The sequence below is a fragment of the Triticum urartu genome, chromosome 2A (genome assembly GCF_056163025.1).
Source record: "Triticum urartu cultivar PI428250 chromosome 2A, HENAU_Tu73, whole genome shotgun sequence".
NCBI classification, from domain to species: domain Eukaryota; kingdom Viridiplantae; phylum Streptophyta; class Magnoliopsida; order Poales; family Poaceae; genus Triticum; species Triticum urartu.
The window spans coordinates 13,590,025-13,605,898 of NC_141874.1; the positions used below are offsets into that span (position 1 = coordinate 13,590,025).

The 15,874-nt window shown below is 43.2% G+C and overlaps 1 protein-coding gene, 1 long non-coding RNA gene and 1 pseudogene across 2 annotated transcripts; 2 read left to right on the top strand and 1 right to left on the bottom strand.

The window, feature by feature from the left end:
- Positions 1–14,865, bottom strand: part of LOC125527732 (tyrosine N-monooxygenase-like) — a 35,924-nt pseudogene extending 21,059 nt beyond the window's left edge.
- On the top strand, positions 984–2,175 carry LOC147982903 (uncharacterized). Its single transcript, XM_087545645.1, has 5 exons — positions 984–1,069; positions 1,396–1,569; positions 1,663–1,773; positions 1,868–1,934; positions 2,053–2,175. The coding sequence occupies exons 1-5, from the start codon at positions 984–986 to the stop codon at positions 2,173–2,175; spliced, it is 561 nt and encodes a 186-aa protein (XP_087401771.1).
- LOC125527733 (uncharacterized) lies at positions 5,279–6,416 on the top strand. Its single transcript, XR_015614911.1, has 2 exons — positions 5,279–6,107; positions 6,210–6,416. It is a non-coding gene; the product is annotated as an uncharacterized LOC125527733 (long non-coding RNA).
- Positions 14,866–15,874: the final 1,009 nt, after the last annotated feature.

Below are 15,874 nucleotides of genomic sequence, written 5' to 3' on the forward strand. Positions count from 1 at the left end.
AGCGAGGGACGTTCCTTCCAAACAGGGAGAAGGACGAGCTCACAATGGCCCTTGGGAATCCTGAGCACCCTGGACGGACACGAGGCACGCTAGGCTCCATTCCGTGGAAGGTTGGTTTTCCGGACGCAGGGGGTTACAAAACCCACGAGAGGAGGAAGAAACTGGAGTAGGACCAACTGCAGGCGCTGCACGAAAGGGTAATGGGGCTAGAGGAACGAGAAGAGGAACGAGAAGCAGCAGATCGCAGCAAATGACCTGTCGAAGCTTCCCCTGAAGCTACCCCGCCATCTCAGCGGAGAAGCAGCGTGGCTTCCACCGAGCTGCTTCAGCCGGAGCATGTCTTGACGGCTCCTGCCAGCTATCCCGTGGATGGTATCACGAAGTCTCAAAATTGCCACATTATGGCACGATGGTATCCTCCTTCTCCGCCTCGCCAGCAAGGGCGGAAGAGACCCGCCGCCGCCCCGGCTGCTCCGGCGCGTCGTAGTCCTTCTCCTCCGCCTCGTAAGCAAGCACGAAAGAAGACAGACGCCGCAGCCGCTCCGTCTGCTCCGGCGTCTAGCAGCACAAGAAGAGGAGAGAGGCAATACAGATACGGTCCACTTCTAAAGCCTCTAGAGAAGTTACCGTACGAGAGGACCGAGGAGGAAAACAATACGATCGTGCAGACCCATGTGAAGGAGTTCTTTGAAGGGGTGAAAGCAAAGAGACATCCACCTCCAGAGGAGAAGGTAGATCCGGTGAAAGCAAAGCACACTCTCGATGCCCTGAGGAAACCGGCAAAGTCTCCGCCGAGAACCAACTATGAGCGCATTACTGAATAGACATATCTCCAAGCGGAGCGGTCGGGAAGTACTGTCAGACATCAAAGAGCAAAAGAACGAGCAGCTGCGAAAAAAATTGACCAGCTCGGCGAACAAGCAAACCAATCGTGCCCCCCGCTCAATGTGTCTAGCGGCAACATCGTCACTAATGTTCCGGGGATGGTGGCCGGTTATGGCAATCTACAAGATTACCTGCCTGACGATGCACTTCCTGATTTCATGAAGGTGGAAGAACACAAATACGAGTACGGGAAGCCTCTCGTCAAAGATGAAAAATCTCTAACAATGATGATGCGAAGATTCCATACTTGGTACATGAAAACCTGCAGAGAGTCTGGGGGGATGAATACTTTGTATCTGAGAATTAAAGAGGAGCACGACCTCGTTGGAAATGATCTGTTGCCTGTTCCATTTGAGGAGTTCTTCGAGTTCTTCAATCAAAAGACCCTCGATAAATTAACGGTCTTTTGCTACTGCATGTAAGTACTATTTCTGTCATTAAGTCTCTATATATAGCTCGGCTCTTTCATTGCATGTATTTATAATTAATTATCCTCAATATATTATGCAGATTGAAGATCGTGGAGTGCAAAAAAAATGAAATTTATGATATTGGGTTCATTAACACAAATATCATAGATGAATTTCTGGTTGAAAAGGACGTCAAAGAGGCCGAGGACAACTTGCTACAATCGTTGATCAAAAATCAAAACAAAGATACCATACTCTTTCCTTACAACGGCAAGTGAGTGTTACTGATCGTTTGCATATTCGGTTTCCCTTATTACTCGAGCGAGGTTATAGTAATGTAATTGCTGAGTTATGCATGCATGCGCAGGTACCACTATATTCTTCTGGAGATTAAGCTTGAGCGTGGACTAGTAACCGTCTTAGACTCGAGACGGAAAGATCACGAAACCTATGCGGACATGACTGAAATGCTCAGCAAGTAAGTTCAATCGATCATTATCGCACCATAGCGGCAACTTTTTGTTCATTTCCTGATATCTCAAGTAATAATAATTATTTTCTTTGTCTTGCAGGGTTTGGAAACAGTTCACCGCAGAAGCTCCGGGACTGCCGAAGGAGCTGCGATATACATACCCGAAAGTAAGTACTACTAGCTAGCTAGTTGTGCGCATCTCCCGTTGATTCTATAGCTATACTTTCATCAATGCCATTTATAATGCTTCATTATCAGTTTGATTGACCTCTATTTCTCGTAAAGTGCTTGTGGCAGGAACAAGGGAATGATTTCTGTGGATACTACGTGTGCGAGTTCATCCACACCGCGACTTTGAAAAACAAGCGGGGCTACTCTCAAAGACAATATGAAGTGCGTAAGCAATAATATTCACAATTTCATTTTATTACACCATCATTTCTTTGAGTTTCATTCATATATATATGTATTAATTAACCCCCTTCTTCAAATTAGACGTGGCAGATGCGGAATGAACTCCTAGAACCAAATCGCATGAAAGCAATTCAAGAGGAATTGGCGGGATTCTTTCTTGACCACGTCATCAATAAAGCCGGAGAATACCATGTGGAAGTTGATTTCAAATGCTAGGGGACTGTAATTGAGAGATCTTATATATTTTACATGTATGTAGCCAGTAGCGTCGGACGTACATGATACGAAAACTTGTTGTTCGACCAATCTCTCGGAGAAGGAGAGGTCGATCGGTCATTTCTCTCGGTATGCATGACGAACTTCTGTACTCAATGGTTCCCTTCATTTTCTTACTAGCTAGCGTGTCGAGGGCTATATGTATATAGTACGTAGCGTCGACCAAGCACGGACATAAGAGAGAACACTTCTCTCTATTAATTAGCTAGCTAACACAATATATGAAACACCTAAATTAACCCCCAACCCCCCCCCCCTTTAAAAAAACAAAAACCCCACCACTGGAATGCTGACGCGTGGATGCCTTTTGGTCCCGGTTGAAGCCACCAACCGGGACCAAAGGCCCCCCTGCCTGGGCTCGGCGCACCAGCCACGTGGAGGACCATCTGTCCTGGTTCGTGTTAGAACCGAGACTAAAGGGGGGAGGTATTAGTAACGACCCATTAGTCCCGGTTCATGAACCGGGACTAAAGGCCCTTACGAACCGGGACTAATAGGTGTTTTTTTACTAGTCGTACTTGATGTTAACTCATGCCCACCCAGAAGAAACAAAACGTCATGCTGTCATTATGGTAAAATGGTTAGCTAAAATATTGCCATATACAACTAAACATGGGTGAACCAATATGTTGTTGGATGATTAGGAGGACAGTGCTATCCATAACCCACCAGAGTTCATGTCCTAGAGGTGCTCGGATTTTCCTGAGTTTATTTCATGCCTTCCAACAATGTGCGGTCAGTGGGAGATATGTCTCGTCGACTACGAAGGCGTCTGTGACGACTTGATCAATCTCAAGATGATGTGCCGACTCAATCTCTCAGGGTGCTCATCAGGATAGGGTGTGCGTGCGTGCATTCATAGGGATCAGTGTATGTGTGTATGTATGAGCGTCTGCATCTATATTGTGTTAAAAAACTAAAAAAGGTAAATATTGCCCCACAATAAATTACGTACATCAATCAAATACACGGTCTCTTGAATCACTGCTGAAATTCTTGAGCAAAGGCTTCCTCATTTATATTGCTCTAGTATGAAACAAAATCAATACCTACAAAAAAATTAGTCCTGGACACCACTCACCAAGATGAAATAGTATCTATTCCTACTATGCATTCAAAGAAATTAGACACCTACCAATAATTACTGTTTTTTTAGCAAATTAATAGTTCTACTGTTATGAAAAAAAGTTCTACTGTTTCTCGCTTATGAAAGGCCCCAAGAACCATTCGACCCCACCTTAGTAAACACAATGCGATATTCAGGCCAAAGTCATGCATGTGTTGGCAAAAGGTCTAGAAAACCAGCAATGTTGGTAGGTGTCTTCGTTAATTGACGAAGAATCATCCATGGTATGGTCTTCATAGCTTTTTGAGACTCTTTCTCACCAAGCTATTCTCCGCCGCATGGCTAGCTAAGGGAGATGGTGCATCCCCTCTCTCTAGTTCAGCCTTGTACATACTTTCACACAATACACATGAAGATAAATATCATGAGACCTCACCAAAAGATCCACGGCCGGACATGTTGGAGGAGGGGTTCGGCCATGGTAGATTCGGTCGAGGGTGGAGGGGTTCGACAGTGGCATTGGTCGGGGTGGAGGTCTGGAGAGGAGGCTCTAATTTGGGTAGAACTGGTTAGGTCCATGAATATAACTATTTTTGGTTGTTTTCGACTCTCGCGCCCTCTTTCATGCCAGCGCGTTTGGACCCAATTATTTCATTCCCGCGCCACAGACGGTCCCGGCAAGCAGTGGGCCATGCTTGAACTTTGCCAGTAGTTACAATGAAAAATATATTGTTTGCAGTGTATATGTCCTCATTTGTCAACTCGCGCCGGCAATTCTCTGCCCTTAAGTATTTCTGGTGGCAGTAACATGATTTCGGTTGCCTTTATTCAGGTATTTCTCCCTACAGTTAATTTCCACCAATCAACAGTTATAGTGTAGTGAGTTGTGTTGGGTTGGTAACTGTAACGTGGGCAACTTGGTAACATATTTGTGTGATGTTCCTAATTATAGCCTGAACAACTGGGTAACTACATAATTGCCATGTGGGTAACGATGATATATGCAACAGTGTAACTACATAATAATCATGTTGCTAACTGTAGAATTTACAATTGGGTAACTAAATAATTGTCGTCTTGGTGAGTTCAGCATAGGCACATGGTAACTAGTACATTATTGCCAAGTTGATAGTTGTAGCATATGAACATAAGAATGCGGTAACAGTATGGTTCACATAATTACCGTCTTGACCTACTAGACCACCGTTAGATCTGACGACAAACACCGACATCAACCTCGTTCCTGGGGTGATGAACAAATTGTCCTGTGGGTTACCACCTGCTCATCCCATTTCATGATTTTTTTCGTTTAAATTGGGTCGATGATTCTTGGGTTTTTTGCGTACGTACAAATAAGTTATCGGTTACAAAACTTAGAGAAAAGGTTGTTGGTCTAGTTGGTTATCTATAATACCTAAATAGTTCATCCCCACTATGATATTTCTCTTGACATGCAGCCTATCCACATCAGCAATGCTGCCACATTAGCATTTAGTTAGAGGCTTACATGCGGGGCCCACACTCCCCACCACAATAGAAAACATGCACGTCAGCTTCAGTTACTACTGCTAATTGAACGCAACCTCCTGTTCAGCATTTAGTTAGAGGCTTTCATGCGGGGCCCACACTCCCCACCACAATAGAAAACATGCACGTCAGCTTCAGTTACTACTGCTAATTGAACGCAGCCTCCTGTTCACCTCTCGTCACAGTTCAGTGTGTTCTACCTTTCTTTTAATTAGCACGCATGTTCCACTTTCGATTTATTATGAGCCACGCAATCAATACAGTATGGAAACTGAGGCGAGCGAGTTGGCCTTCTCCTCTTCCTCTCCCTGGCCAGCGCTTATTCTTCCCGTTCCCCTCCCCTCGGCTTTCCCAGGCCTCCTCGTCCCCTGAACTCTTCCTTCGGCTCCAACGCACTGCTTCCCGTTCCGCGATCCCTGCAATTCGTCGCTGATGGGCCTTCTGATTGTAGGCACATCGGAGCTCTAGCTATCCCTGGAAGTGGAAAGACTCATCGATGCAGCCATCCTCGCGTAGCCGAATCAGCATGTTGCGCAGGCCGTTGGTCTGCTCCCGGCTCTACTGACGCGGGCAACCTCGGACGCGCCGCTCTGCTCCGGGCTTCCTCGCGCTGGCGTCCTCAGACGCACAAGACGCATCCATCACCGTCGCGGCCCGATTCCGGTGTAACGGCCGTGCCTGATGCGGCCATACCTGCGAAGCCAAGCGAGTAAGTGTGCGCACGCGTTGCTCTGCTCCAGGCCCTCCTCGCCTCGACGGTCTCAGACGTACCAAGACCATCCCTGTTGCGGCCACGTTTCCAGCGGATGAGTTCGGGAAGGAGAACATCGCTGGCCTCACAAATGCCCTCTTTATGTCGCTATGAACACCCGCAAGCCCAACTAAAAAAGAGCATGAGCATCTCTTCTCCTTGCGATTGGCCCGTCAGGCCGTCAGTGCATGCACTTATTAGCTGTTGTATTTTTGGATTTGTGATGGTGATTTGGAGGATTAATCTTCTGTATTTTTTGATGGATTTCCATGGTCTGCACAGCTCCGAAGAAGATCAGTACCAATGGTGAGCTCGAGCCTCCTATATGTTCTGGATTTCTTTCTTTGTGATCAGATTAATTTCCTGTTCTTATGTTGTGTTTGCACGTTTTGTGCCGCTTGCTGGTAGATCCGAGGTGCTTGCTAGCTTGAACTTGGCAAGAACAGCGACCTACGGACTACAACAACAACGCTTCTGCAGTTTAAGGTCAAGTGCTCCTGTGTTGATCTTCAGTTTGTTATTTTCCTACGAAGATGTACATGCTGGAACACTGTGCAGCCCAATTCCATGTTGTTCTCCGCATAGTATAAATGACTGAGAATGAATTAGCGCTTCTTGATGTGCAGTCTAATCCTAATTCTGATTTCATATAAAACCATCTGGCAGGTTTGGTACGTACGAGCCCCATCTTTTACAAAATTTTGATTTTTATCTGCACTACACATGCATTGCATTGCATTCTGCATATCTTAGATAGCCAAATCATGTTATTTCTTATGTGTGCTACACAGCCTAACAGATAATCTTGCAGCACCCATACGAACTTTCTTAAACATTGGGTTAATTTTCTGAAAAAAATATTGGGCAATTATTCTCCTTCTGCATGGAAAAAATAAATAGATTAATTGACTTCACAAAGTAACAATTTGGTCCACTGTTTACATAAATTTAATTGTTACTACTACTCGTATTTCCATTGTAGGAATCATATGCATGGGTCCTCTCACACAGGTGATTTCTTTTGTTGGGAATAAAAGAAACATGTGATATGTTAATGGTTACACCAATACATCCTGTATATCAGGGTTGTGACCTTTCATCGCAAAGTTGATCAAAGTTTTCATTATTGAGTACATACAATAGCTGATTCATCGTATGCTTCCACCCATTAGTTTGTAAACACTTTCTCTCAGCGCCCGAGATGGCTTATGAGAATGTTACTTCTTTTCATAGTGGAACACTTGAGGAGGGTTACTAAATTGCTTCATGTATCTATATTACATGTTATGTAAATCTTTTTCCCTTGAAAAAATAGTTCTATAAGCCCAAATTTTCTATTCATTTTATATAATCGTTCCCGCAGCAACGCGCGGGGTATCGTCTAGTTGGCTATAACGACCAAACATTAATTCCTTTTTTTAGCGGGAGACGAAACATTAAATCCACCCTCAAGCATTTATAGCGACATAAAAGTTGGGAGGGAGAAACCAACATAGATGAACAAACAGTTCGGCTCTAAGCCTAAAAATGAAATTTGTCAGCTAACTTTAGCGATTCTTATAAAATGAACTATGCACCAAACGTTTCGTTGCAGCATCGTCGCTGAGAGGTTTGCTTGGTCATATGTCTCTCTCTTGCTCCTTTTCATGGCATCGTACATGTCTCCCTCTCTCACTTTCCAAGTTTCCATATATGTGGGCACAGGAGAGAGGTATCTCGTGTGATATATATGTACATCAGATGTGACAACCTTGTACGCGCTCTTAACGTCCACAAATCAACTCTCGATCGTGCGGGTGTGGTTTCTTTGAATCTTCTCTTCTCTCGTCCATACCGATGCTGCTTTGAATCTTCTCTTTTTTTCTCTCGTCCACAAACATAGGCTATTTGTTTGCAGTACATGACCACAAATTGAGCAGCCATATATAGAGTGAAATTATGACACTCGCACGTCCTCTGACTACCAATAATTAATGCGTGATAGAGCGAGCGTGGTTGCTTTGATTCTTCCTCACAGAGAATCTTTCTGCAGTACACGGTCATATGTAGCCAAACCATTGAAGACCGGCCAATGACCATGACTGATAATCACTCACAGGCTCACAGCTAGAAGACGAGCCAAGGTTGGTCGTGTGTCCCAGTCAAGTTGGCCTGTACCTGGAGACATGTACAAATGTGTATTTGATACACTAAGAAGGGTTGATATTTTGCTGGCCAATCTAACAGAAGTTGGATTAGTAGTTCCTCATTCAATCGCGCAGCCATGGATAATGGATAGTTTGAGATTCTGACACACTTAATTTTCACACTACTTCTTTCAGCCCCATAAGGAGTTTTCTAATGTGACCACACCTATAAGGAGTTTTCTAAAGGCTGTGTGGACTGGGATTTGGGTTATCAGGACGGTGTCGATCGGTCCAAATACAAGAGCATCTCTAATATTTTTCCTAAATTCATTATGGCCTATATATATAATTGACAACCCGATTTTAGAAAAATACATACAGATCACAATAAATCAAAATAATAATATTGAGCTTGGGAACAAAATTCAGCTCACGTGCATGTTTTAAAAATATTTTATTTAGAATATCTATTACGGGCCTTTATAATAGTTTCCTACAATACTTTATGGTTCAGATAGTCCCCATAATTTCTTTTAGAAGACCCGTATATGCAATGAAGCTCTATCAAAGGTATTCCAACATTACTTTCAAGAAGTCATATCTCCGCTTTTGTCTGAGTTGAAAACCAGTTTGAACATTCCAACATTGCATGAAACAATGATATGCAGGTGCTATGCTTCTATTAACATCCTAATTTGGAAAAGTGGGATGTTACATGACTAGAGGTTTTAGCTATGGGAATCATCTCTGTTGATCTCCTCTAATGGTCGTTTTTGTACTTGTCTAATCCGATTGATCGAGTACTACCGCTTACCTAAATGGAGGTGACGAAGACGATGTTTATAACTATAGGGACTTTGGATATAGTGCCTACTATGGAATGGTAGACTTCACAAAGCTCGGTGACTCGGAATGGCAAGCCATTTCCAGTGCCACCTATCTTCCTTAATAGATGTTCAATCATGCGTATTAGGGCTTGTAGCGGCAGACGTAGTACCAGTGCTCATCGTTCCTTCTAGATGCTCGTCTGGTGATGTACCACATATGAAAAATTGCTATTCCATGAGCATATTTAGGAGATATCATAATCTTGAACTTTTCAGGCATATCTATAAAGAAATACAAAATAAATATCAGATTTGCGCATTGCAATTAATTACTCTTTCATAGAAAATTTAAAGGGATAATCCAAGAACATTCTTCGGAATATCAAGATCCAACTGTGGAAACGAAGCGTGTAAGATCCGCTCATACATTTTTCCCAAGCTTAACTATTAATCGTGCATGAGCATGAATGATCCATAAGGAATGTAAAGTTTAATCTTGTAATTTGAAGAAGATAGTGTTATAGCGTTCTTCGTTGCCGCCCATCTACTTAATCAAGGTGACATGATCAATATCATGAAATTATTCTCTTTCCTCCTCCACAACAAAAGTTCCCAAGGCTTCCCTTCCATCAACGCCACTGATGGCCTTTTTTATTAGATTTAACATCTTGGTTGGGGTTGTGTGGAGACGATGATGTCCCTCGGTAGGAATAATTTCTCCACATTCTATCCCCGTCCCAATGGTGTGTCTAGTATCGTCAGAGGGTGTGTGGAGGTGTGTCTCCATCGGATCTCATGGGATTCGGTCAGTGCTAGTCTTTGGTGGATCTATTTGGAACCGGTCTTCCTTCGTCTTTGTTTGGGTGCTTACACGTTTGATCCTTTTGAACTACAAATGTTTTCATCGGCCATGGTCACTACTCTGGTGCGCTAGCCCTATGAGGCCTTGACACGACGACTTCCAAACTATCTACTACAATAAGGTTTGTCCGGCTTCGGTGAGGGGCGATGACAGCGACGCGCCTTCGGCTCGTCCTTGATCTTCATCAAAGTGGTGTGATCAGCCAAGCAGATGATTTTCCAACCTGACTATCAATTCCGCGACTACCTCTTGGTACCTTGACAAGAATTGCATACTCTACGACCCTTCCGGTGCAAAAAGACAGAGACAAACATAAAAGAAGATCATAAAATTTGGAAGATTAGTATAAGCTAGAAACTATTAGAAAACAATATGTTTATAAAAAAATAAGGTTGTATAGTAGATTTATTTTTTAATTTTTTCCGAAAAGACCCCCAGATTCATTAGCCACAGATCAACAGTACAAGACAACCCTAAAAAAGAAAAATATTACAACTAGGTCCCTAGGATGCTTCACTCCTCCAATCTCCAAGATGGACCGATGGTGTGCCGTCGCAGCCGCTTCGGTAGGCTCCCCACTTCTAGATTTGGGTGAGCATTGCATTGTACTCTAACGTGAACCGTCAAACATCTTAGAGATGAAGTTGTGTAGCTAAATTCGACGTCCAATCGTTGACAGCATTGATGCTAACCAAGCCGACGCGGAAGCACCGGAACATGGCACACCGCCACTGCCCCCTAGGACAAAAACAGACAAGCGCACCCAAAGCCTACACAAACTCTTGAAGCTTCCCAGTGATGCTGGATAAGCCGCTGCCACGACGCCTGCGAAGCTTGAGGACAAAACGGCCAACGGTAGTGCTGCCGCCGTTTTTCAGATGTACGTCACGTACTGGTGTCACATATGCCAGCTGCTGCAGATGTGACGACCTTTGACGTTTTAGTACGTAGGCAAGTGCTCCCGAAACGATTCTACCCCGCGCGTTTCACCCGTGCGATTGTGCATATCGTCTCAGGGAGGACCGGCTAGTGTCCGTGATTGTGATAATCACATGTCACAGCTAGAAGACAAGCTAAGGTTGGTTGTGAGTCCCAGTCTTGGAATTGCCCTGTCACCTGGGGACATGTATTACATTCTATTTTGGTGTTAAAAGCGATAGGCATTTTTCAGAAACTAGGGTTTCGTCCAGCTTTCTTGGTAAAGCAACATCACCAATAAGACAAGTAATCAAGTATGGAAAAAAATAAATAAGCCTACTTGAACCGGGTGTCGGCCGTGTGCATTTTTTTCTTTTCCAAAAAGGGCACCGGCCATATATTATGTAGCACAAACCCTTACCAGAACATTCTTATAAAACTGAAAAATACACCCAACCCTTCAGGGTACCAGAGTCTTCTTCGTCATGCATCCACCAACCACACGCGTGATGGACAAAGCTCGTTGCCTTGTTTAAACCAGGGAACATGTAAAAGCAATGACTGGGAGGTCATCGATATAGACTAGAAGACGTCGATCGCCGTGATGAACATCTTAACCATGCAGAGATCTGGTGTGTACTCATTGTACGTATCTCCTAGATGCCATATTATGAGTCAATACGGCCTTTATGCAAAACTACTCCAGGATAGCATGATATATGGTATGTAATTTAGCATAGGAGACCGTGACAATATCGAACACGAGGACTTTTCTTATCAGAACCCGAAAGAGCACAGTGGAAATTAATTCTAGCAAAAGTGCATGACTATCCATTCTCCGCCTCTGCAGGCTATAAACAAGAATTAATAAATCCACCATCAATTATATCAACCAGCAAAATTTTATAATAGCATATTCCTCAAATCAACAAAATTACATATTTCAAAAGTACCTTTTGAGATACATATATGCATATGATTTATAAACATCGTTTCTGCATATTTTTAAAGTTAATGAAACTAATAAAGAGAACTTGTAAAACAAATAAAACAAATAAAGTTGGAGTTATTTCTTAAATGAGGTGGCTGGGAGTCCCAGACCTGCCCTTTCCCCGGAGACATGTACTATTTTGTATTTGTTGTTAACATGGCTCCACAATTAGATTAGGGATTCATAATCAACCATTGACAAGATCGTCAACAGAACACATGGCAGATCACCCGACATAAAGAAATATATAAATAACCAAATTCTTGAAAACACATAAAATAAATCAATAACTGACAAAAATTGCATTCCAACGGATTTGCAGGTCTGACTGTCTGCCGGACAAAAATTTAAAAAGAAAGATTCAGACATAAACCGAAAGGCCATAAGTGTTTAGAAAACAGTACAAATATATTAGATTATAATTTCCAGAAAAATTAAAACTTATCACATTTTTATAATATGAAATTAAGAAAAATAAAATTCAACAAAATGCACAATTAATCTAAGAAAATTAAGAAAAAACTGAAAATACTTAGGAACAATCACCTTTTTAATTCCCTAGTTAGTAAAGCAATTAATATCATGCTACCTAAAAAAATGAGCAGATTGGTACAATATAAACATGGAAACTCTATCCCCACCTATTATACTCTACTTAAAACTGATATTTTTTTTCCTTTTGCAATACTAGATATAGAATTCATTGCTTGGATGCAACTTGTACGATGTATGATATGATCTATGCCACATGTAGGTAGTCTATTCCATAAACACCTGTGGATAACGACGATTCTGTTATTTAGACCAGTTTGAAGTTTATGCCGAAAATTGTAATTACTATAGCAACTTTGCCCGTGTAATTTAGAAACAAATTTTTCTTTCTGTCTTTGTTGTTGCACTGATGAAATGAAGCGAAATTATTGAAATGAAGAACCTGCAGCAATAAACGAAAAGCTGACAGTACAAACCAAACAGCAAGAACTTACTCGTAGCATTATCAACAATAACTACTAGCCTGACAATACACTGCCCTGCAAAATACAATTAATTAAACATATGAAAACTAGAAAATTACTTCCAAAATAAGAATTCTCACATCGTTTCAAGCGCCAAGCCATTTCTTTGAACAACCTGTTTCACTTGAATATTAAGCAGAATCTGCCGCAGTCTAGTTCTTCAGAATTTTGGTTGTTTCAAAGGGAAATGAACCGGGCCTTGAGCCTGATTCGGATGAGCATTTTCCGTTTTTTCGCCATTTCGGTGATGGCGAACCTGCCCGGCTCGTTAATCATTGTGTATAAGTTTCTTTCTACTAAAATGCATCATGATACAGCTTTTATATCTCAGAAGAAAAGATTTCTCACAAAAAAAACCTAGTTAATAGAATAAGAAAAAACTTAGTTCATAGAACAATAAGTTGGCAATACAGAACATATTAATGCATGAATGCCATAATTGTAAGACGGGGTCAAAGCTGCGCACACAATTGTACAGCCAGGCATGTATACAACATAAACATAAAACTTTTGTGCAATTCCAAGGATTATTTCATGGTACACCATAATGGAAAATACAGAGGTTTTGTTTTACATAATGATAAGTACACACATTACATTAGTGATGCAACCATCGATTGCTTCTTTGTTTCTGCACACATGCAGTGTCATAACATTACAAGAGAGCCGAACGTAGCGCCAGAAACATGTAACATACACTAGTTCCAGATACATTTTATTGACACATAAATGAGAAAACGCATATTAAATCTATTTAATTGGATCATATATAGAGATGTGCAGCCAATCATGGTGTAGCTTGCAGAACAAGGGGTTCAGCTAGTGCAAGGCCCGCATTGCGTTCTTGGAGACTGACACTCTTAACGCCGGGAGGCTTTGTCCAAGTGAATCCCTGCAACATCCTTGCGAACAACATCATTGTCATAGAGGTACCAAGTTAAATCGCAGGACAGCCCCTCCTCCCACTGCTAAATGAAATGAAACGTATGCCCGGATCAGTGAGAAGTACATTCGCAGTGTTCAAATGCCTCTCAGGCTGAAACTCCAGTGGTTCAGTCCAGTTCTTGGGATTGCGGCCAAGTCCAAGCCGGCTTAAAAGTATGTGGCTATCCTTGGGGATGGTGTAACCAGCAATTGTTGTATCCGCCATGGCGACATGGGGTACGTTAAGAGCATGGTATGGGTGTAAGCGGAAGGTCTCCCGGATGCACGATTTGAGATAGTTTAGCTGAGGAATGTCAGATTCCTGCACCAGTCTTTGAGAATAAATAAAGTAATCAGTATAACGCAACAGAAAAGGTCAATACACAGATAAAATGGATTGAAGAACAATGAAGAAACTTTTTATTGAGGTTAAGATGACATACTAACCGCTGTTTGTGCTCCAATGTCTTCTAGGGAAAGCATTGGTTGTCCCTCTGCATCTTTAAGATGAACCAAAACGTCCAAAAAGTCTCAGGGCACTTTCTCAAGAGTGGATGACCTTTCATGCATCCGCTCCTCTATAATAGGATCATGCAACCGGTTGATTGTTTGCATGGCATCCTTGGAAACCTTTTCATGGCCATCCAGGTCGAGGCCTATGAGGGCAGGGAAGTAGTCGGACACACAAAAGCTGTAGAGATGGTTGAGGGCCGTGAAGAGAGCGGCAACATGTGCCACCTCATCATGTCCAGGCCCACTAGTGGATGAAGCTGGTAGGTCACTGAAGTATCTTTTACCGAACACAGGCCTTCTTATCATGTTACCAACAAAGTGTTGGGTGACATGACGGCCGTTGACAATGTTGCCTGGACATGCCATGTCGCTGCAATGAGTTTTATTAATGTACCTCACAAGGTGGTCGTACTCCTCTTTCCGGAGGTGGTGGAGCTTTCGCTCCATGGACGAGGCGAGGATCTCAACAGTGAGGACGCGCCTCATCTTCTTCCACTGGTCTCCGTGTGGTGAGAAGATGGAGCCTTTGTACTCGAAGCTGAATATGCCCGAGGCGAAGGTGGTGGGACGGGAGGCAAAAACTTCATCATGTTTTCGTAGTACCTCAGAGGCCATCTGTGGACATGTCACAACAATGAATGAGTAGCTCCAAGACGGAGGCACATGATGTCTGTATTCATCTCCTTGAGCAGGCCATGGATCCATCGGAATACCGCCGGCTTGTTCAGAATCACCTGATGCATGTTACCGATGATGGGCAGCGCCGCAGGCCCCAGGGGCAGCCTGCTTCGTTGCCCCCGTTGCTCCTGGGACAATAGCACTCTTTTATTTCTCAAGAGAAAATACACCAGCATGGTGGCAATGATAACCAGAGTACCAAGAGCCATGTTGCATGAGCTGGTCAGGGTGTTATATGAAGTAGGATAGAAGGCAATTTGTGGAACTAGTCGGTAATGGACAAATGTTTTAACAGTTGTTTTTGAAGACACTCTTGCTTGGTGCATCTTTGTTGTATTTATAGGACAGACGGGCCATCATCCTTGACGTACATAATAATTATGTTTTCAGTTAGTGACTCCTTTCATTGCCCCACGTGGCCACAGATACCATTCATGTCGCCTCATGCATGTTCAATGCATTCTGAAGAGTCCACCTTCTTTTGGTTAGACAAAATGCATTCTGAAGAGCAAATTAAGTGAATGTTGGCCACTCGGTTAGAGACGTTCTTCACTTGATCATCTCCATGAGCTCTTCCAATTGGCATAGTCAGAGAAGGCCTTTGCTGGGCTAGGTCACATGGAGTCTGTCCGTCATTAAGACTTTGCAGGTGAGAAGGAACATTAAAAGTTTTATGGAAATCCTTCTCATTTCAGAGTGTCACAGGCATATAAAGATTTACAATTTTCCGGCCTCTATCCGATTGATGCACACAACCATCTATTATTACAAAGTTTCAACATCGGACGTTAGAGTATCTATAGCTGAGCGCCTCGTACCCGCATCAAACGCCTAGACGGATGGCCCAGTTACTGGCTGGTCAAGAAAAAGCGACGCAGCCTGCCTCCTCATACCGGCCCTAAACACCCGGGCTGACCGGCACCCCTTATATCCAGCAAAAATCTAGGGCGAAGAATGGAAGGTTCGGGCGCCCTCAGGCGTGTCTGCCAGGTCAGATCCGACGCACACTAGCCCACCCTGACCCCACATATATTCATTCCGATCCGTTTGTCAGACCAAATCCTAGCCACTTCACTTCACTCCCGTCTGCCCCAAGCTTAGTTTCGGTGATCTCCGGCCTTTTCCGGCATGGCGGGCAGCAGATTTGGGTCCTCTGTCCCCGATCTACGAACTGGGACCTCATCCAAGTCAGTCTAGAGAGGGAGATGTCCGTCCGCA